The sequence below is a fragment of the Scophthalmus maximus genome, chromosome 12 (genome assembly GCF_022379125.1).
Source record: "Scophthalmus maximus strain ysfricsl-2021 chromosome 12, ASM2237912v1, whole genome shotgun sequence".
Taxonomy (NCBI): Eukaryota; Metazoa; Chordata; class Actinopteri; order Pleuronectiformes; family Scophthalmidae; genus Scophthalmus; species Scophthalmus maximus.
In genome coordinates this window covers 13,339,439-13,362,926 of record NC_061526.1, presented here as the reverse complement: position 1 = coordinate 13,362,926, position 23,488 = coordinate 13,339,439, and the positions used below count along the sequence as shown (strand labels likewise).

The 23,488-nt window shown below is 42.3% G+C and overlaps 1 protein-coding gene across 3 annotated transcripts; it reads left to right on the top strand.

Annotated features, from left to right (window-relative positions):
- The first annotated feature begins 656 nt into the window (after positions 1 to 656).
- Positions 657 to 21,669, top strand: sult4a1 (sulfotransferase family 4A, member 1). Of its 3 annotated transcripts, XR_004786788.2 has the most exons (9): positions 657 to 975; positions 6,725 to 6,855; positions 8,132 to 8,212; positions 10,533 to 10,659; positions 10,768 to 10,862; positions 15,441 to 15,579; positions 18,855 to 18,920; positions 19,012 to 19,158; positions 19,264 to 21,669. XR_004786788.2 is itself a non-coding variant. In XM_035620426.2 (8 exons), the coding sequence occupies exons 1-7, from the start codon at positions 807 to 809 to the stop codon at positions 18,884 to 18,886; spliced, it is 774 nt and encodes a 257-aa protein (XP_035476319.1). In that variant the 5' UTR covers positions 657 to 806; the 3' UTR covers positions 18,887 to 18,920; positions 19,264 to 21,669. The 3 variants fall into 3 exon arrangements, 2 of the variants coding, with proteins under 2 accessions (XP_035476319.1, XP_035476310.1); XM_035620426.2 differs by lacking the exon at positions 19,012 to 19,158; XM_035620417.2 differs by lacking the exons at positions 18,855 to 18,920; positions 19,012 to 19,158 and having other exon boundaries at positions 658 to 975.
- The last annotated feature ends 1,819 nt before the right edge of the window (positions 21,670 to 23,488 follow it).

Sequence of the window (23,488 nt, the reverse complement as noted above, 5' to 3'; positions counted from 1 at the left end):
ACTTCTCGACTGCCGTGGCAACTTTCAAAGGCAACAAATTCGGCCACTTTTACAATTTTTTTTTTAGAACTAGGACTCTAAATAGCACACTTGTGGTCTTTCGATGACGCAATCATTTTTTCTGTGTTTCTTGCGCCAGGGTTTTAAGGTGATTTGATGCTGCTGCTGCTTCACATATCAATAGCCTAAATAAAGGGTCATTTATTAAATAATAAAATAAAATACACATTATGCATATTTGTATTGCCTAATATCAGACTAATCATTCAGTGTATATCTGAAGGACAGATATACACATGATATAAGTCACACAAATACTATAGATGATTGACAGAATGTTGAACTTACTCGTTACAATGCACTGTTGGACCTATTGTAGTGGTATTATAGAAACAATCATATGATTGTAGGTCATTGTGGATTATGTATAATAGCCACATTATGGTTATTGAGTATGTTTATATGGTGAGTATAACATCATATCATATGATTATTATAGGATTATTATGGCAGCCTCATGTGGTGATGGCGTTACTGGAGCATGTAGGTCTGTGAGATGTGGTGGGAAGCATCCTCGTCCCGGTTAAAGTGGTCCTGATGCTGCGCCTCGTGTGCGCGCATGACATCATTTATCTCTCGTGTGATTGGCTGTAGGTCAGTTCGTCCGCCTGCCGTGCGGCATCCACCGCGAACTCTCTCGCCCCGCAGAGAGCAGCAGCATCCTCACCCTGCGACTCACTGGATACAACTGGTCGCCGACGTGTGCGCGCTGTCTTCTGCTTCCACCGGCAGCTCGTTTTTCGACGATGGCCGAGAGCGAGGCGGACACGCCGAGCACGCCGATTGAGTTTGAGAGCAGATACTTCGAGTTCGATGGAGTGCGGCTGCCCCCCTTCTGCAGGGGGAAGATGGAGGAGATCGCCAATTTCTCCCTCAGAAGCAGCGACATATGGATTGTCACCTACCCGAAGTCAGGTAAACACGCCCGGTGTCTCCCTCCGCCCGGTGCTCGCGGGGTCTTCACTACTGGTTCTTGCTCTGTGCTGCAGCGGAGCTGCGCCTTCTCCCCGTGGCCATCGAAGTTTCACATTATACATTAGACACAGAGCGACAACTGCACAGCAATCCACTGTGCATAACCGTCATCGTGTGAGGAGCAAACCATCGCATGTTTCATATTTAATTGCGCTGTGATGGTGACAGTCATTTCATACATCTCTTTAGGCCTGTGAGGCGTTTGTGCAGCATAACTATTTTTCATAGGCCTCCTGTCAGGCATGAAGCATGGCTACCACGGTCCCCTGTCACATTAACATGCTCTCGGACCGAGTCAGTCGTTATTGAATGGCGGTAGGGCTCGTTTCCACTGTCCGTCGTTACCATCACCACCACAGTGATGATGTTTACATCCAGCCGGCGGTGTCGGCGCAGCGCTGCAGCCGCCCGCTGTGCACTGGGCGGGGCCCGTCACGTGACGGCTGAGGCCCAGCTGGAGCCCAGTGCGCACCGCAGGGATGGAAGTCGTTCTCAACAGCACCACGTGTCTACCGACAACCACCGTCTGTAAGGTTGTGGTGGCACAAACAAATACACAGGCTGACGAAATATTTGATTCCCAACAAAAAATCCTGACAGGGTTGATGTTTTTACCCTTTTTCCTTTCACCTGCAGCTCGGGAAAACAATAGACTGTGACAAGACTGTGTGAGGATAAATTGAAATGAAAACCAAACTCCTTATCTTTAATTAGAAAAATGACATGTCCCATGATTGTGAATAAACAATTCAGACTTCTCTCCTCTCTGCTCTGGCAGCAGAACCAGTCCGACATTCACTCAATAATAAACTTAATTACTGTGCTTATTTGCAGTATATGCTAACCAGCTGCTATCAACCTTCCTTTTCATGTAATATTAGAAATGTTAGTCATGGTTCTGACAGTGTTGCTTATAATGAATGGCTCCTCCTCTCCCGCACGAACACACTCAGAGTTTTAACTGAGACAGTTAATAACCAACTTCGTAGTGCAGTTTATGAGAACTTTAAATGTCAGGTTGAGTGAAGACAGAAAACACATGCTGGGCATGTTGAGCTCCTGCTTATCACAGGCCCCTGCATGTCATACATGATCACATCTGATCCAAACCACAGCCGAGCTGATCCACACTCAACAGTTTCAAACACAACAGCCTTCATGACAGGTTTCGAGTTCAGTGGATCTGTGTTAATAGTATCAGTGTTAATAAAGTGCCTGTATTTACCAACATCATGATCTGTTTCAATATTAGTCACACCCAATCACACATTTTACTTAACAAATGTTGTTTTCTCAGGCTCCAACTCAGTGACGTCTGTAAAGGTCACCAGGGCTAAAAATACTGAGCACATCAGTCTTGGCACTGGCACCAAGAACACTTCCTTTCATAAGTTTGTCAGAGCAGGATCTGTGAAGTGCCCTCGCAAACACGGAACACTGGATCAGAAGTTGACTACCTCTGTTTCTCTGTCATTAATATAATCAGGTGAAAACTTGGTAAATCCTCCGATCCTCATGTTTGACCTTTTAAAGGACCTTTGTGGATGGAGACACACTCTGCAGGTCGCTCTTCTAAAGACAGAGATTGTCTGCGGCGAGTGCGTATGCTTGTGGGTGTGAACGTGGTAGGAGAGGCTCATCGCCGGCACCGGGTTGAGCAGGCACGGCTGTGCATGATCACCATCTCCTCTGGCTCTTCAGGCTGACGTCGCCAGATTATCGAACAAGTCATACCGGTAGTAGATTTACAGCCACTAAGTGCTTTTTGACTCAATGATGTATTGTGAAGATTTTCGTTAACGCCTTTTTTTCCTGTCTGCAGAATCTGGATCACGGCACGATAATTCCCGTGCCTCCATTTTTTGCCTAACCGCCGCACCAGCGATAACCTGCCTGCTCATTCATTCATTCAGTCGTTGATTCATTCAAAAAATAAATCTGCATCTGCTCTACTCGGTCCAAAACAGAACTGAGACCTAAAAAAACTGAGCTTTGTAATAAAATCTGCCAGTTATAGATAGATACTTCAGTCTGAAACCCCTTGGATTTTTAGATCTGCCCCATTGTCACTGTCACCTGCACTGGACTGACCACACTGGATGTTCTCAGTTTTCAGGTGCTAGACTGAATTACAGTGGGCGTCCAAATACATATGCATACAATTAGTCCATCTTCGTATAAAGAGAAAAACCTCAAGAGTTGATGGGTTTATAGCTGGTGCCAGACACATTTTTTGGCTTTTGTTTCAGTTTGTAAGCCATAGCTGCTTACAGTATAATTGAACCTTTTCATTTTAAACGGAATAAATGAAATCGAACCACCGACCCTCTGATTAACGGACAACTCACACTACTTCCTGAGATACAGTACAGTCACGTACATGAATGCACATAGAGCAATAGAATGGTGCTCATCATAACTGGTACTAATGTGAAATAAAAGTTTTCTTTGAGAACGTTACATAATCACAGCCAGAGTGAAGCCACATGATTTACTCCTCTAGACTACAGAACACTGGCGAGCTCTGAGGTTGATAGGATGAGGCTGAATGGATCTGACTCTGATGAAACTCTGACATGTAATCTTTGTAATAATTGTGTTTTTTCAAATTTTCAGAACAGAACAATAAGCCTCACAGTGTTATGTAGAAAAGTGATCACAACAATTATTATAGCTATAAAAGTCAGTCAGACTATCACCCCAAACAATCAATTGTGTTTTGGTTGAGAGCGTCGTCCACTAACCAAAAGGTTGATGGTTTGACCCCGAGCTCCTCCAGTCCGCCTAGTGAAATGTCCTCGGGCAAGACACTGAAGCCCCAGCGGCCCCTGACAGCTGTGCAAGTGTATGAATGTGTATGAATAAGTAAATGTGTCTTGGGATGGTTGATAAGATATGAAGGCAGTCCAGTCACCATGTAATCCTTCTGTCTGGGTAATGAAGCAGAGCCCTCCAGCCCTCAGTCTGCTTGCCTAAGTACGTAGGAAGCCAGATTGGACTGTTTCACTTGAGAATGAGTCACGGGGAGAACCACAGAGAACACTGGCATTGTATAACAGTATGATGATGATGATGATGATGATGATGATGATGATAATGATAATGATGTTGGTCCCTGTCTCTATTGGACATCGACACTCTCTCAGGATTTACTCAGACAGAAGCTGTGAAAGGATTTGCTTTGATATATTATTGATATTTATGTGATTTACTTGATGAGTTAGTTGTGGTAAATATTGCAGATGTAGGAAACAGATGATGCAGTCACCAGACAAAATATACAGGTACTTATTGTTCTGCCCTTTAGCAAGACCATACACCACACCTGAACTGATGAGGGCTCCAGTGGAATATAAGGCCAATGGTTTGGCGGTTCCACTGTATGTAGTCTGATAAATATCCTCTGGTGATGTCACTTGAGTCAGTCCCAATAGGGTTGAGAGGGACTGTTGACTGTTTCACATTATAGGATCATTTGATCCATTTTTAATACACACACACCCACACCCACACACACACACACACACACACACACACACACATATATATATATATATATATATATATATAATATTTATTAGAGATGTTTAATCATAGACTATGGTTTATGCCCAGGATTCTTTTCTTCACAATTTTTTAAAACCTCTAGTAGTAGAGAGTGAGCGCTGATCTTTGGGTTTTAGAAACATAACAGTCCTTCATACAGTAAATGTTTCATTATCATTTTAAATACACTGTGAATGGGGTTAGTGTCCTGTACTACTAGACTTTACATTCTGTACATTTTTAACCTACAGTGGTGTGAAAAAGTGTTTGCCCCCTTCCTGATTTCTTATTTTTATGCATGTTTGTCACACCTAAATGTTTCAGATCATCAAACAAATTTAAATATAGGACAAAAATAACACAGGTAAACACAAAATGCAGTTTTTAAATGAAGGTTTTTATTTAAAAAAAAAAACCCCAACCCAAACCTACATGGCCCTGTGTGAAAAAGTGATTGCCCCCTAAACCTAATAACTGGTTGGGCCACCCTTAGCAGCAACAACTGCAATCAAGCGTTTGCAATAACTTGCAATGAGTCTTTTACAGCGCTGTGGAGGAATTTTGGCCCACTCATCTTTGCAGAATTGTTGTAATTCAGCCACATTGGAGGGTTCCCGAGCATGAACCGCCTTTTCAAGGTCATGCCACAGCATCTCAATAGGATTCAGGTCAGGACTTTGACTAGGCCACTCCAAAGTCTTCATTTTGTTTTTCTTCAGCCACTCAGAGGTGGACTTGCTGGTGTGTTTTGGATCATTGTCCTGCTGCAGAACCCAAGTTCATGTCAGCTTGAGGTCACGAACCGATGGCCGGACATTCTCCTTCAGGATTTTTTGGTAGACAGCAGAATTCATGGCTCCATTTATCACAGCAAGTCTTCCAGGTCATGACGCAGCAAAACAGCCCCAGACCATCACACTACCACCACCATATTTTACTGTTGGTATGATGTTCTTTTTCTGAAATGCGGTGTTACTTTTACGCCAGATGTAATGCGACACACACCTTCCGAAAAGTTCAACTTTTGTCTCGTCAGTCCACAGAGTATTTTCCCAAAAGTCTTGGGGATCATCAAGATGTTTTCTGGCAAAAATGAGACGAGCCTTAGTGTTCTTTTTGCTCAGCAGTGGTTTTCATCTTGGAACTCTGCCATGCAGGCCATTTTTGCCCAGTCACACTGAACACTGACCTTAACTGAGGCAAGTTCTTTGGATGTTGTTGTGGGGTCTTTTGTGACCTCTTAGATGAGTCGTAATTTGGTCACTCGTGGGAAGGTTCACCACCTTGTTGTGGATAATGGCTCTCACTGTGGTTCGCTGTGGTCCCAAAGCTTGAATGGTAAATGGACTGTATTTATATAGCGCTTTTCTAGTCATATAGACCACTCAAAGCGCTTTACAGGAAAGTCACATTCACACACATTCATACCACGCATTTTTCTGTCACATTCATACTCATTCATTCACTGTCGGAAGAGCCGTCAGAGGCAAGTTAGGGTTAAGTGTCTTGCCCAAGGACACAACGGCATGTGTACTGGCGAGAGTTGGGATCGAACCGCCAACCTTCGGGTTGGTGGACAAATGGCTCTACGTCCTGAGCCACAGCCGCCCCTTTAGAAATGGCTTTATAACCTTTTCAAGACTGGGTGTGGCTAGAGAAATTGAACTCAGGTGTGATAAACCACAGTTAAGTTATGTTTTAACAGGGGGGGCAAACACTTTTTCACACAGAGCCATGTAGGTTTGGATTTTTTTTCCCTTTAATAATAAAAACCTTCATTTAAAAACTGCATTATGTGTTTACCTGTGTTATCTTTGTCTTATATTTAAATTAGTGTGATGATCTGAAACATTTAGGTGTGACAAACATGCAAAAAAATAAGAAATCAGGAAGGGGGCAAACACTTTTTCCACACCACTGTATTTCACTCCCAAAGAAGCACTTACAGTATGTGCTTTGACCCTGTGCAACGGCTTCTAAAGCAAAATGACTGCTGTAATATCCAGGAGGGTTTTGCTGATCACACTCTTTCAGCTAACATCAGTCAACATCTCAACAGTCAGTTTGAATTGATTTTAATGAAGTTCCGCCCCTGTGTACACAGAAACTCTCTCTCTTTGTTCCCTCTGCTCTCTCCTTGTAGGCACCAGTCTGCTTCAGGAGGTCGTGTATTTAGTGAGCCAGGGTGCCGACCCAGATGAAATCGGTCTCATGAACATTGATGAGCAGCTGCCCGTCTTAGAGTACCCCCAACCCGGCCTGGATATCATACAGGTACAGTACTGTAATTGTGGGTCAAAAGAAGGCTTTTGGTGTGTGGATTCCTTCAGTCAACAGGGACCGGCATCCTCTCATGTGTCACATATAAACAAGGTGTTGCTTTGTCATAATGAGAAGGTCTCAGCAACAGGTACAGTAAACTCAAAATGTCGCGGAGAGCAAAAAACGCCTCCTTGAGTCCTGGCATGACTGGAGTTTACCGGTCTTACACGTTTTTATTCAGCTGCTCAATATTGAGGACATTTCTTGATGGATACACACATCACAGGTGCATAGAAACTGCCATTAACAGTATCCGGTCCCAGTCTGGGCCACATGTTGTTATCGGTCTGTAAACTATAATCCCGAGACATCCTCAACTCTGTCCTAGATTCTAGCCAAGATGTGCCTCAGCTTCTTAACTTGTAAGATAACAAAAAGTCAAACTATTGGCTGCAAGGAAAAACCTTGCTGAGAGTAAACATCCATCCACAGTCTCAGTGAGTAGGGAAGACAATTCTCCAATGTTTTCAGTATGTCTATCATACACTACAAAAAAGGAAAAGCTACAATAGAAGAAAATAAGCACTAAATATGAGGAAAAGAATAACTTGATGGAAGTGAAATACTCTGTCAATGCAGCAAGATAATTTTACCTGACATCAATTATCACATATTCATGATCAATTTACGAATATAGCTGTATTATATAGTTGTATAGTTAATCTCATATTTCTGAATCACAGATTTAAAAATCTTGGCAAGCACAGAACACTTTGCAGTGTACGATCATTTAAATTTGTATGAACCACCTTGTGGTGTGACGATGAAAGTGTGTGTGTGTACCATGGAGCTGTGTGTCGGAGCTTTTTACCTTCTGTGGTGCTGACGATGAAAGTGTGTGTGTGTGTGTGTATTGGAGCTGTGTCGGAGCTTGTTGTGCAGCGTGTTACAGCTGTTCACATCTTTAAAAAAACAAAACAAATAACATTCTGACTTTGCAACGTTGAAGGCCCATTGCCAGACCCCACGGTTCGCTATAAATACATAGGTAGAAAGAGAGAGAGAGAGAGAGAGATTGTGGCTGTAGCTCAGGAGGTAGAGACTCTTTTCTACCAAGGTAGGTGGTTCGATCCATGCTTCTGCAATGTGTTTCTGTGTGCCTTGGGACACATTTAACCCTAAATTGCCTCTAGCAGCTCTTCCGACAGTGTATGAATGATAGAAAGAAAATGTGATTGGTCAATTTACAATACTGATCTCAATGCTGCCTTGCCTTCTTTTTCCACAGGAGCTTACGTCCCCTCGACTGATCAAGAGCCACCTTCCTTACAGATTCCTCCCAACGGCCATGCACAATGGAGAGGCCAAGGTCAGCCCATTGAGAATGGACAAGATTGTCGCCATGAATGTTTCATTGCATTAAGATGCTACTTTAGACATTTTCATATAGTATAATTATTAATTATATAAGTATAAATGTAGTTATAGTTTGAGGTAAGTGTCAAATATTAACAACATACACTATCTAAAGGCACAATTCATGTTGTTAGTTAAAGCAGAAAAGTCTCACGTCCTCCTCAGTGCTGGGTGGGGGATGCAGTACTTCTACATTTGACTCTTTGGAGTAGCATTTCTCTTTCTTGTGTACTGGGACTTCGTTTAGACTCTGGATTCACTATGGCCCTAAATAATCTACATTACCCAGGAGGCACTGCATGACGTCCTTGTGCTCATGGGAGTCTAGTAAGATCACCTTAGCGTGCAGGTGCAGCAATGTTGGATAAGTGAAAATAAGAGAAGACCAAGACACAGAGCTTCAAAAGTCAAATCCTCTTCCAAACCAAACAGCAAATGCAGACAAGGAGCAGAATGATATGGACTATTAGCTTTAAGGAAATTACAGATTTAAATAAGGAAACATTTGAGATAATCTAAATTCACAAGTCAGCAAAATGTGCAACAAAGGTCTGGTCGCTGACTATTTAAAGGGGCAGTAAGCGATAGAAATTGTATCTCTCTTTGTTGTTGTTAGTGGTTTTACTACTCTGACCCAGGGCTGGGCAATAAAATGATAACGATGATTATCGCGAAAATAACTTTTCCTCTATAGAAATTTAAGACATGGTCGAAATAACTTCGATAGAACTAATTCCATCCATGTTCTGACAGACAACACAAACAGCCAATGATAATGAGAATAGCGCCTAGCTGAACCAATCACGTAGCTGGAATAGAGTTACAGTCACATCAAGTTACAGTAGGTTGACGCACACAGCACAGAGCGGAGAAGCAGCCGACTGCAGCTCGGGGTGAGGTCGAATTGTCAAATTGGCTTAGGAAGTTTCCTAAATCTTGACGTGACCCGGAAATATTTGATCAACAGCCATGATAAGAGCTGTTTGAATTCTCTAAATGCATAGGAAAATAGCTTCAATGCTTCATTTCCTATATCCTTTAGCATAGGGTACACTGGAGCATCCTTTGTGAGAGTAAGGAGATATAGACGCCCCACAATTCATTGCGGCAGCGATACTTAATGGACGTGCCATGCACGGATGTAAACGATTCAATCCGAAGTAGAAGAAGTAGAAGATTCTGAATATGACCCAGAAGAATCACACACTGAAACATGCTGATGGAGCCGCTGGATAAGATTTCTTTCCATACCGCCCAGGCCTACTCTGACCGAAAAACAAACCCATGGCCTCAGGTATGGGAGACTGATGCACTGACCATGAGGCCAAAACCCCTGACGCGTAGCATCTGCTAGCACATTTCTTAATGTGTTTTCAATTTACTTTTCAATCCCGTCATCTGTCTGCAGCCGTATCCTATTTTAACCTTCACGTCAATCCTCCTCTCTTCACATGACGTGACAGACACGTGTGTCCTATCGGTCTTTGTACAGAGCGTTCTTGAGTAAATATTTTGCTCTTTGCTTTGCTAAAGGTCCTTTAGTTTTGAACATTATGTGGTTCAATTTACAGAGCCAGGACTCAGCCGGAAAAACTGATTTCTTTTTTCGGCTCACACAGAACCGACAGCTAGCGGACCGTGAGGAAAAAGTTTGCTGATTTTTACAAAACGTGTGTTGGTTTCAAATGGCTTACTGCCCCTTTGATGGGGAAGTTATACATTTAAATGAGTGTATGCTGTGGACATCACTAACAGCTCCTGGTATCTTTTATTCACTGTAACATTTCATCGTGCAATACTTAATCATTCCCTTATACCACGAATAAAGAGAGTACCGGCACTTATTTTTTTCATCTTCAAGCACTGGTCGTCCTGTTACCAGCTGACTAACATCAGTGTTTTGGTCATTGTGTTTCTAATATATGATCAGCAGTAGAAAGGACCAGAATGACGAACCAAGTTAACCCTGAGTTGTCTTATCTTAAGTTACCGTAGAAGAGGTGTCTTATTGTCAAGTGCATTTTCAGTGCTGAGCTGCTGCCGCGAGTGCAACACACACCTGTGGTGTTGTAGGGTGTCACAGTCCAAACAAACCACACAGACAGAAGAATGAGTCCAAGTTCAACATGATGTCAGTCCAAACTCCACCAATAAAATCTCTGCTTCAAGCAACCCTGACATCAAGAGATCTTTGTTCAATCATTTTGTGTATTCACAGTAATCTGAATCAACAGGACTCGTGTTCATGCTCTGAGTGGGTGTTTGTCTTCCAGGTGATCTACATGGCTCGCAACCCTAAGGACCTGGCAGTGTCCTACTACCAGTTCCACCGCTCTCTGAGGACCATGAGCTACAGAGGAAGCTTCCAGGAGTTCTGCCGACGCTTCATGAATGACAAGTGTAAGTATCTGGGGCACTATCTGTGACCGTCCATCTGGTCCAGTTTTGTCTCTACTGTATCTGCTGTAAGCTCATCCAGGTATCCCCCCCCCCTTCTCTTTTTCATAGTGGGATATGGTTCCTGGTTTGATCATGTTCAAGAGTTTTGGGAGCATCGTATGGACTCTAACGTCCTCTTCTTGAAATATGAAGACATGTATAAGGTAACATCATCGCCTCCTGTGCCATTTTCAGACTCTTGCATTAATACTATAGAACTCCAAGTCTTAAACCTGCAGTACGTCCTCTGTACCATCGGACTGTGTGTACATGCATACTCTGCTGCTCCCTGTTGTGCAGTTACTGTTTACCTCTAATATCAAAAACTGAGTGATTCAGAAGTTATATCACAATGTACTCACACATTGAAAAACAGTAAAACGCCAGGTTTTTATTTTCATCAAGATAAATGCATTATTCCCTGGGAAATTGGTAAAAATTTCCCATCTGGCAATGCTAAAGTAAGTGAAAAACAAACTAATACAAGGTATTGGAGGTGATTACAAGACACATGATCAGAGATAAAAAAAATGTAGAAAATACAGCACCAGAACCATTTGAGACTGGTTGGCTGTCAGAAGTATCATGAAGCTGTCAGAAGTATCATGAATGTAGATATGAACATATAAATGTCTTTTCTGGTTTTCTGTTTAAGCAACAAAACAAAGTCCGTCGTGAGGTGTGACTGTGTTGCCTCTTAGGAGAAACCTGAAAGCAGGAGAAAGGTTCCTCATTCAGTTGCTCGTTGTTTCTCAGTTCACAGCAGTGCATTGCTGCGCTAGTGAAAGTTTAATCTTCGGAACCTTTTTTGAATCCCGTCATCTGTCTACAGCCGTATCCTATTTTAACCTTCGCGTCAATCCTCCTCTCTTCACATGACGTGACAGACACATCGGTCCTATCGGTCTTTGTACAGAACGTTCTTGAGTAAATATTTGCTCTTTGCTTTGCCAAAGGTCCTTTTGTTTTGAACATCATGTGGTTTTTATACGATGACGTCGCTCACTTCTCCCCTCTTCTGCTGATAGGCAGAGAGTTTGTTTTTGTTCACACTGTAAAAGGTCAAAACTTAAATTCTTCAAGATAAATAACAGTTTGTTATTTTGGCCTTTGAAACTCACATCACAATTTAAAAGAGTCCTGATTAAAATTTCTTCTTTCTTTTTATATAAAAAAGTTACATGATGGAATTCACACATTGATCAAAAATCAAACAATGCACACGTGTTGAAGATAAGTCTGTGCTCCAGACTCTTCCTGCACCTTGACAGTTGGTTCATAGCAGATATGTTGAGTCATGTCCCGGCTCATTGTGACTTTTAGCCCTGTTGTAAAGATAAGGATTGACAAAATAAAAGAGGACCATGCTCAATTAAAATTTAAAACATTAAAAGTCAAAGTTCAATTCATGTGAAATCACCTTACTCACAATTTTACTGGACTTTGTTACCTTGACATGTTCAGTTCCCTCCATCGTCTTACATATGTGTGGGGTATGAATAAATAAATCAATCCTGTCTCTTTTGTTTGTCAAATAATTAAATTTACCTTATTTACACTATGCAATCATTTGAAATGGTCTCCCCTTTTAACTGTAAGCTGCAAGAGAATGAAGTGATCTAAATGTATAAATGTATGTATCGAAAGGAGCATGGTTGGTTAATAAACTGAATATATTAGCTGCAGTCATAAAAACACTGAAATGAAAATGAAATGGACATAAAATGGATCTGAAATAGATTTAAGGGTGCACAATACAATGAGTTTATACAGTATCAGCAACAGATCAAGTGACTGTTTGTAGTGTGAGAGGAGTCACAAACCCACAGAGGAGTTTCCTTTAGATTAGATTTTTTTTAGATTAGATTCAACTTTATTGTCATTTGGCAGAGTACAAGTACAGAACCAATGAAATACAGTTGACATCCAACCAGAAGTGCAAAAGAAGCATTAAATACCAAAGTGCAGGGTTACAGTGACAGATAAGGAGTATGGAGGGTTTTGTACAGAGAGTATAAATAGACATTCTATATAAATTATATATATACATATATATATATATATATATATATATATATATATATATATACATGAAATATATATATATGTGTATATTGCACAGGTTTTTGGACATATTATGGAATATATTGTAAGAATATATATATATATATATATATAGAGCATTGCTGAAGCAGTTCAGGAGTAAATGTAAACAGGTAAATACTGCAATTCAGTGAATGTAAACAGGTAAACAGTGCAGAAGTAAAAAGTAACAGGTAATAAGTTAAACAGCTACAGTGCAGATGCTATACAGGAGGTGGGGGATTGTTCAGCAGTGTTACACCCTCTGTAAAGAAGCTGTGCCTGAGCCTACTGGTACGGGAGCGCAGGCTCCTGTATCGCCTGCCAAATGGGAGTAAGGTGAAAAGGCCATGGTTTGGGTGGGTGGCATCCTTGACAATGGATTTGGCTTCATTTATACAGCGTTTATGATATGTGTTGTGGATGGAGGGGAGTTGTGAGCCAATAATCCTTTGGGGAGATTTCACTACCCTTTGTAGTGCCTTGTGGTCGGCAGCATTGCGGTTGCCATACCACACAGAGATGCAGTTTGTGAGTATGCTCTGAATGGTACAGCGGTAGAAGTCTGATAGAATCCTAGGACAGAGATGTGCTTTTTTTAAGGGTCCGAAGGAAGTGAAGGCCCTTCTTAACCAGACTGGAGAAGTGGAGGGACCAAGAAAGATTTTCTGTGATGTGAATCCCAAGGAACTTAAAGCTAGACACACGTTCCACCTCAGCGCCGCTGATGTGGAGGGGGTTGTGTGCCTTGCTCCTGGTTCTCCTAAAGTCCACAATGATCTCCTTGGTCTTTTTTGTGTTGAGTGCCAGGTTATTGCTTTTACACCACGTAGCTAGATGCTGAACCTCATCCCTGTATGTTGTTTCATCCTCCTCCCCAATCAGGCCCACCACAGTGGTGTCATCTGCGAACTTGATTATGGCATTGGAGCCATAAACAGGAGCGCAGTCGTGGGAGAAGAGGGAGTAGAGCAGAGGGCCCCCCAACACACAGCCCTGCATCACGCCGGTGTTCAGGGTGACGGTGGAGGAGGAGAGACTTCCTACTTTAACAGCCTGGGGTCTGTTAGTAAGGACGTCCATAAACCAGTTGCAGAGTGGGTTGCTGATGCCAAGCTGCCTGAGCTTGGAGATCAGCTTGGAGGGGATCACAGTGTTGAATGCTGAACTGAAGTCAATGAAAAACATTCTAACATATGTATTGGGGCTGTCCAGGTGGGTGAGTGCCAGGTGGAGCGCTGTGGACATGGCATCCTCTGTTGATCTGTTGCGTCGGTAGGCAAATCGGTGCTGGTCCAGTGAATCGGGCAGACAGGATATCACTTGTGAGAGGACCAGCTTCTCAAAACATTTTGCAATGGCGGGTGTCAGTGCAACCGGGGGGAAATCGTTCAGTTCCTTGACTGTGCAGTGTTTAGGCACAGGAACAATGTTGGCAGATTTTTTAAGAGACTCTCGAAGCTGTCGGTGAGGACATCAGCCAACTGCTCTGCGCAGGCTCGTAACACGCGTCCGGGAACTCCATCAGGGCCGGCAGCTTTTCCGAGCATTCACCCTGCTCCGGATGTCACAGACATCTGAGGTGGAGAATTGGAAGTAGAGGAGGGTAGGGAAGAGTTGCACGGGGCTTTGTTGGTGATTGTATTGAGGCCTTGCCACATACGCCGGGGGTCGGAGGAGTTGAAGTGCTCTTCAATCCTTTTCTTGTAGGTGAGTTTGGCACTAGATATTCCTTTCCTCAGGTCGGATCCAGCTGAGCTGTAGGCCTCCCGGTCTCCCGACCTGAAGGCTGTGTCCCTAGCCTTGAGGAGAAGGCCAACTTCTTCGTTCATCCAGGGTTTCTGATTGGGGAATAATTTCACGGTTTTATGTGTAGTCACTCCCTCTACACACTTCTTGATGTAATCCAAAACAGAGCTGGTCTCTGTGTGTATGTTGGTTTGGGAGTCCGTGGTGTCAGCAGCAAACACACTCCAGTCAGTATGCTGAAACTGATGCTGTGGAGTGGAGTCTGCATCCTCCGACCAAATCTTAACGGCTTTCGTTGTTGGTTTCACACGTTTGATGACTGGAGTGTACTTAGCCATGCCAAACAGAGAGAGATGGTCAGACTGACCAAGGTGGGGGAGGGGTGTGACTTTGTAGGCAACAGACACATTGGTGTAGACATGGTCCAATGTTTTACTGCCTCTAGTGGAGCATGAGACATTTTGGTGAAATTTAGGTTGAACAGTTTTTAGGTTGCAATGGTTGAAGTCCCCAGTGACAGTAAAAGCCCCATCTGGATGTTGAGTCTGAAGCTTGTTAATGGCAATGGAGTCCTTTCATTGCTGCTTTACCGTCAGCATCGGGTGGTACATACACAGCAAAGACCCAGCAATGGGTTTCAACAGTGCACCAAGTTTTGTTCACATAAATGCATGAACCGCCACCTTTGCTCTTCCCCGAAGCCTCCGCTGTCCTGTCCGCCCTGAAGACAGAGCGGCCCTCTAGCTCCACCACGCTGGTTGGGCTGTCGTTGTTAGGCCAAGTTTCATCTGACTGCAGTTCACCGCAGTTTGTGGAAACATGGTCACAGCATTCGTGTTATTTATGAGCACAGGAGTTATTGGTTTCATAGATTTTCCCTTGTTATAAATTCTCCTCCATTCCCTCCTCAGGATCTGGGGACGTTGGTGGAGCAGTTAGCCCGGTTCCTTGGTGTTTCCTGTGACAAGGCTCAGCTGGAGAGCATGGGGGAGAGCTGCAACCAGCTCATTGAGCAGTGCTGCAACTCGGAGGCACTGTCCATCTGCAGGGGTGAGTGGGAGAGGAACCGCTGCTCAGGTCCTCTGGTCGGCTAACTGGGAAGTTTGAGTTTCTGGTGGACACGTGGATGGAAGTGTTGTCAGGAGTTCAGGGTCTAAAAATCAGACACAACAAAAACATGTAGGTGCAGTGATGAGCATGAAGATAGTCAACCTCTAAAAACATGGTGAAAGGAGGATATGTTCATTCATTTCACAGCACTCCACTCCACTGGTGTAGCACCGTCTTCCATCACTTTGTTGGAATCACAATGGATAAAAATTGATGCAGAACCACAGATACCGTCTTTATTTCTTCATCCTCTTTAAAACCTGGTACATACTTTACCCACAATGCAACCTATGGGTAATGCAGACAGTTTTGTTGGAGATTCAGGTTTTTTATGCTAGTAGCTGGACTGTAGCCTGAGAGCAGGAGTGGACAGGGGTCTGGTAAACCTATTGGATGGTGGTATTCTGATCCTTTACTGAAGTGAAAGTAGAAATACTATATAATATCATAGAATGAAAAATACTTCTTTACAAGCATATTTTCTGACATCAAAGTAACTACAGTGTCAATTTAATATTAATGTAGCACAACAAAAGTAAAAATATATCACTTTACAATGTAGTGGAGAAGCAATATTCAGTAACAGAAAATGGAAGTAGTCAAGTAAAGTACAAGTGTTTATAAGTAGTGTAGTAGAGCAAATGTGCTTAGGTACATATTTTTATCTTTTGTAGTTTTGACACAGCTCCCTCTCAGAAACACTGATGGCTGTTGGAATTCATCTCAAGAGCCAAAGAGACGATAAACAAACATTTACACCGGTTACTCATCGTAATCTGAAAATGTGTTGTTTTTTTTCAAAAAAACCCATTGATTAAGTGGTGGAACAAAAACAGATTTAGCAAAACACAAGTTTTTCAGAGAATTTTTGAAACCCAAGTGCTCTGGAAATGTTCAAATGTTTTAGCATTAGTCTGTGCATTTGGCAAACAGAAAAGACACAACATGTCCAATGCCAAACAAAAACAAAACCCAAGAAAAATCTTAAGCTTCTCGGATATACATTTACAAAATTGAAAATACAATTCCTGGTAGAAAATTAGATGTATACTGTCACCATGGTAACGAGAGAAGAGTCATGAGTGCATTCGAGAGACCGAAAACTTTACATCCAGCAGATGAAGATACAAGGAGGAAAGATAGAGAGCGCACAAATTAAGCATAGCATTAGTTCAGGCCATGACGCAGCACATCAGCTGACGGTAGAGATCTGCCCACATCAGCTGACTGCTCAGCTGATCCTCCTCTACACATTCAATTGACAAAGCTCATATCGTGCGCTATTTAAGCCTCTTCAGCTTGCGGACTCTTCCTGCTCTGCTGCGCCACTTCACAACCCACCTCCACCCCAGCACCTCCTTTAATGCTGTATCTGACCTACCAGTCATGTGTTGTCATTGATGCTGCACTGGGGGGTCTTCAACTGGCTGCTCTCCCATGGAAGGGCAGGGAGGTGTGCTCTCCCTTCCTTTAGGATGCCCATGTACGTACATGGAAGGGCAGGGAGGTCCCATTGAAGTTAATAGATGTTGACTATAGTGATCCTGACTGAAATGTAATTATCGTTGCTCATTCAGAGTCGGTCGGTCAGACCTGCTTCATAGCAGCGAGCTCATGACATGGAATGAGCGACCAGACGTTTCCCCACAAAGCCATTTCCCCCGAAATAGGAATCAAAACACAAATGTGGTTATTTTTCTGTCACCATCTGACAGAATAACAAGGACACCATGAACTAAAAGCCTGAGCAAATGTCAAGCTTACCTCCAGCCAGGCGGTGTTGGTTTTAGTGCATGTATGGAAATCCTTGTTACTCTGGTTACTCCACAGAACGGAGACCAGACAGAGCAGAATCCAGTCCGTTCACAGCAGTAGAATTCTCTGGAACAGGATCCGTATTGGTCAGACAAACGGCTGCGACTCATCATGCTGTGCTGTTAAGAACAAAAGTGACCTCATACACTAAAAGAGAAAACCTCACCTGAAGATCTGATAATTGTGTAGATGTGCTCATCTGTTTCTGTCAGTTCAGGGCAGTGGGTACACGGAGGAGCTGGAGTGGTGGGTTTCAGTCATACCAGCTAACCTTATTTAGCCTGAAAGGAATGACTGCAGTAACTATTCAGAGCTGAATAGTCGACTCGGGATTCTAAAAGACTAGAACTCACAGCAAAGTGGGAAATGGTCGCACACTGTGGGCCCTGTTACAACCCGACGTTCCATGAACGTCTCCGACAGACATTGTTTTCATTTCTTTATCCACGCCATGCCACTTAGTCGAACAACATTTTATCAACCATACAGCAGGTTTAATCCAAACCTCGGGAAAAAAAAACAGGTAACTCTTTATGTTATTTAAATTCCCAGACAGTTTGCTCTGAAGAAGTGGAGTGCTCCCGCAGTGAGCACATCATGTCAGCTGAACAAATGTGTCCACTGACAAACTATTCAATATATATGGATGCACAAAGTATTTGCGGAAATAGGGGAATTTTGTCAAAAATTTTTAAAATGAACAGACAAATCAAAGGTTGTTACTGAACTGTGATGCACACTGTTCTACTTCTGCTAAATGATAATTATCTCAGGTTATTGACCGGTATTGAACAGTGTGAGTGTGTGCAAGGCACAGTATTGTACATGCTGATATCATTTCTCACCTACTCCCTCATACTCTGGTCAGAGAGTGTTGAGGTGAGGGAGTGGTCATGAAGAGTGACATCATGAAATCGAAGCTCACATGAAATGAAAATGTTGTTGGGAAAAAATGACATAGTGAAATTTATTTAATGAAAAAAGATAAAAATCCAGCCAAACTCAGTTATTGTTTAATGAAAAAAGGAAGAAAATAATCTTTCCAGCATAATATCTTGAGGTTTCACTTGAGGCTCTTCAATAATGTCCCAAACTGTTGGTTCATTTTGGCATGATTTATTCTCACTGTATTATAATTATAATGTATTTACTATTGAACACTGGATGTGAACGTTTTCCCTCACTTTCTTTGAGATGACGCCACCGTGTGGCTACATGCTGCACCTACACCACATATTGAATGTTTCATTCAGACACCTCCCTGTACTCTGATTCAATGCTTTGTTCTCATTTTTCAGTTTGGTTTATGTTGACATTCCTGATTTCTGATTTTGATGAATTATAGTTTCTGTCATCTGTTATTTTATTAGTTTTCTCCATCTACTTTTGTTTTCTTGTAGTGCATGGGCGTCTGGTGTGTGGTGTGCTTTAGGTTGAGCACACAGCTGGCGGTCAGTCCACAACAGGTGAGTCACTGCCTCAAGAGGATGCAGGTGAAAAGTCAAACCAGATCCAATGATTTTAGTAAAAAGTTTTGTTTTTACTCAAAATCTCCAGAATCTGTCAGGTGGATGGTCAGAATTCATGTGGGTTTTACATCAGTCGTCATGTAGAAGAGCGGCACATCATGACTCCTAAACAGGGCAACACGAGGACAAGTATCTCAATAAAGAAATCCCCCAATCTGTGGCCTCAAAAACAAAGGTCTGAAAGAAAAGACTTTTGGAGAATCATCACACCCAGAGTCAAAAGGTGAATGAACATTTCAAATGATCATTGTCCTCCTCCTCCCCGTGTGTTCTCCTGCAGGTCGCGTGGGTCTGTGGAAGGACATCTTCACAGTGTCCATGAATGACAAGTTTGACTCGCTGTACAGACAGAAGATGGGCAAGTCTGACCTAACCTTTGACTTCGGCCTGTGAAGACCCCATTCCTCCTCGGCCCCCTCCCATTGACCCACATCAGTAGTGAAGACAAAGCCCGCGCTCTGCTCAACCAGTCTGACGTTCTGATCGCGGCACAGGACTTCTCGCCGAATGCAATCAGCGTAATCACAGATCACACACAACAAATCCAGAATTTTGAGGAGTTTCTCAATCAATAGTTAAACCAAACCTCCTTCGCCCCGCCCTCCACAGTATGCTCTTACTGCTGTCTCTGTGTGTCTGTATATACTGTCCACTGATGTGATATGGATTCAAACTACACAAAGATATTTGTGATTGAAATACACTGAAAATCACTTGTCAACGTGGATAGACTTCACCATTCGGTGTGTTCATATCAAGGCTGTTCACTTTCTGGACCAAGTTGCTCTGTGTGTAAGAAAGTCAAGTCTGACCACGTAACTGTTTCCTATGTTCTAATCTGCCACATTCAGAAAGTCTGCTGCTGTCAGGTTGAGATGAAACAACTGTTCAAATGGAGCTCATGGCGCGCGCACACAGACACACACACGCACGTACACACACGCACACACACACACACACACACACACACTCTCTCTCTCTCTCTTTCTGAGGTGCTCATGCATGCAGACAAAAAGTGATAAGAAGAATTAGAAAACAGAGCTTTATATACAGTACGTTCAAATCCTGCCTAGTTTCTTTTTTCTATACACCCACCCATCGCTTTGCGAAGTGGGCACCCTGATGCCAGCATCAGTAGGAAGCTGGGTGAAGGATTCAGGTGCTGTTCGACGATCCAACACACTGATGGCTTAAGGCTTTTTGAACCGTTCCCGATCTGGCCCCAGAAGATTCTAGGGCCGCCCTCAGGGGGAGCTGGAGAGAGTAGCTGGGGACAGGTGCATGCAGGCTAAGGAGGGTTTTCGTGGTCTAATAGTCGGTAGCTCGGGCAGAATCAGGCGCAAGTGGTTATGCCCCAAGTGGAGAGAAGAAGAGGCAATTTGGGCCAGTTCAAGCTGATGTTTCCAGAAGGGCATACATATAATATCTTGTTTAAACTTTTTTTTAAAGCTAACTTTATTTAAAGCATTATTATTATTATTATTATTATTAGTGTTATTATTATTATTATTATCATTATTAATAATAATAATTCTTATTTTTTTGCCATCTGACATTTTAGCTTATCATGAAGTTGATATGGAGAAAGATGCTGTAGATACAGTATAGAGCCACATGAATTCATGCTCCCAGCCACTAGATGAATGTATATTTGGATCTCTGCCACTGTAGCTGCTACATGTGGCAGAGATCACAGTCACTGTAGCTACTGGAGCAGTGCCAGTAGCTACAGTGACTGGGCAAGTTGCTTCCTGCTGCTGCTGCAGCTGAAATTGAAGTTGAACCAAAGAAGTGGGCTGAAAGATGCTTCAAGGCTCTGTTGACCTGAGAGAAACTAGAGTGATATAAGTCATGTGATCTATTTTTGATGTAATAAAAATATATATTAGTGCAGCTTTAAAGTTAACTAATCAGCTAATTTGTGACTTAATTGCGAGTGACCCCGTGGAATGCTACTGTGTGACTCTGCTAGTGCAGTCCTGCATTCAACCTCTGCTTACACGTGTGATTTTCAGTGCATATCAGCCACAAATATACACACATACTGAATAATTGACTCTGATCTCTGTGGTTCCCAGGATAAAGCCTCTAAATAAAAGATGTCAACCATCATGGGACACAAAGACTCCCCAGGATAGCCCAGGCTAATGAATAGATGTAATAAACTAAGATATGGTTAGTAACGCAGCCACATACACACATTTATTGGTGGCTGAACTGGAAGACATGAATTAACTCAAACAGCAGCACCCTGCAGTGGCTCAGATGTCGTCTGATGGCTGAGAAAGTATTGTTGAGCAAAGACACGTAGAAAACAAAACGCTGACGGCAAAAACAGTGTTTTTATGCTATGGTCAGTTGTGAAATTTGCTTCATGTTCTTTTTCAGTGGAACCTAAATGTCGTAAATACACATTTACTTAATTTTGTTACTTAATTTTGTCGGTTTGTATCCATCGATTTCAATTGCAATACAAATCTTTAAAAGCTGTATTTTCAAATTTAATTATTTTCCTCATGCTCTGAGTCAGAAATCTCCAATTCACTATTGCAAGATTAACCAGACATTCCCGTGGCTAATTATTGTTCAGGACTACATTCTGAAGTTTCTTAGAGGGAGATCTGTTCATGTATTATTCGGTCTCATTTTTAGAACATTTAATTCATAAAATAAATGGTGAAAAATATCTCATTTGCATATTTAAACAGACATTCTCATAAAAAGGTGATTTCACTATTCAGCTGTAGTGTCTTATTGCACGTTAATGTGGATAATAGTAAACATGCAAATACATCTATTGAGCGCAGAATAGATTTTTATTCCCTCAAACAAAATTATTTTTTGCTGGCATATCATTTCTCTTGCAAAACATATATTCCTGGGCTTAAGTTGCTTGCTCAGGAAATAGACACAAATATAACTGCGAGACACCTTTCTCTGCTTTCGGCCACTGAAAGCCCAAACATGATGGTGCTACGCTTGATTGGTGATTTTTTAAATTTCAAAACATGGATAAGATTGCTCTACAGTGCCCTGATGAAAGATGGCTGTTCCATGGCCTGATATTGTCCATGGTAGTGGTGCAAACTCTGCAAATATTATATTTTTTAATTTTGTTTAGCCTTAGGTGGAATATTCTTTGCATGCTCTTTTCATGTCTTTATAACAAAGACAGTATATGAAAATGGACCTGGATTCTCTCAAATGACCAGCAGAGGGTGACTCCACTGGTTGCAAAAATAAGTCAGTTTCTATCGCGTATGTGAAAATTATCGTACTTTTCACTTAATTTTAACGCCAGTAAACATTTTTCTGAGTTTTTGGTCTCAGCCGTTAGTCTTACATTTTTTTCAAAATAGCATGATGTTCATTTTATAAATTATGCTCCTAATTATGGTAAAATAGATGATAAAGCAGGGCATGCATACTGTGTGATTGACAGTAAGTAATAACCAGGTGGGTGCACACACCCCACTCCTCCTAATATGTTCACTTCTGGCTAAAATGCCAAACTCAAGGCTTAAAAAACTGTAGTTTACAAACCAGTGCCACTTGGTTTGTGGACAAACAGTGAGTTTAATTTGAATGGTTCTATTCAGTTTCCAATGGGTTTGTATTAGGTCATGGTTTGCTGCCATGAAAGAAAACAGGTCCATAGATCCTGCCCTTCAGTAGAGGTGCAGCAGAGCATTTTGTAGAATACTGATAAGCATTTCTCTCAGAGACCTTAGGCCCAAACACTGGTAAGATAGAATACGATACAATACAATACAATACAATACGATATGATGCGATAAGATAGGATAGGATAGGATAAAATAAGACAAGATAAGATAAAGCTTTATTGATCCCATACAAGGTTAATTCTTTGCAAAAAAAAGTCTAAAGGAGGTAGAAAAAAGAAAAGGCAATGAATAAAATAAAATAAAACCAATAAAAAGATACAGAATTGTGTGCATAATATTCACAATATGTACATAATGTACAGGAACAAGTGCAGCGACAGTGTGGGATGATTAAAGTCACTGTTTAACCTGAGGCGAAGGGAAAGTACAAGTCATGATGGGTCGACATTGTGCTGGTGTCAGAGAGTCTGGCGGGAGTGGGATTGACCTGTGGAAACATCCTTCTCACTCTGTTGGTGCAGCAGGCTGCTGCTGAAACAGCGAAGACCCCACTGTGACATGTGCATCAAGGCACCTCCCCTATGTTCTCTAGTTTCTTATCCAACACAGCATGATCATTTTTTTAAATTGTGGTCTCATTTAGAGTAAGATAGACAATAAAGCACACTATGCATTGGAGTGTGGACACAGCGTGATTGACGACTGGCACCGTCCACTCGGTGCATGGTTGCAGGTGGACGAGCTCAAAACAAGATGGCGCTGGTCAAAGTGCTAAACTCAAGAATTCAAAAAAGCTCTTCGCGGACCAATGGGTGACGTCAGGGTGGGCCGCCAGTGGCCTTTACCCATTTTCCACCAATTTCATTCAGTTCATACAGG

Excerpts from the sequence above, each read along its gene's own strand:
- sult4a1 (XM_035620417.2), top strand. The coding sequence starts at position 807 with ATGGCCGAGAGCGAGGCGGACACGCCGAGCACGCCGATTGAGTTTGAG. Across the intron at positions 6,856-8,131 it reads CCGGCCTGGATATCATACAG|GAGCTTACGTCCCCTCGACT; the intron begins GTACAGTACTGT and ends CTTTTTCCACAG. Across the intron at positions 15,580-19,263 it reads GGCACTGTCCATCTGCAGGG|GTCGCGTGGGTCTGTGGAAG; the intron begins GTGAGTGGGAGA and ends GTTCTCCTGCAG.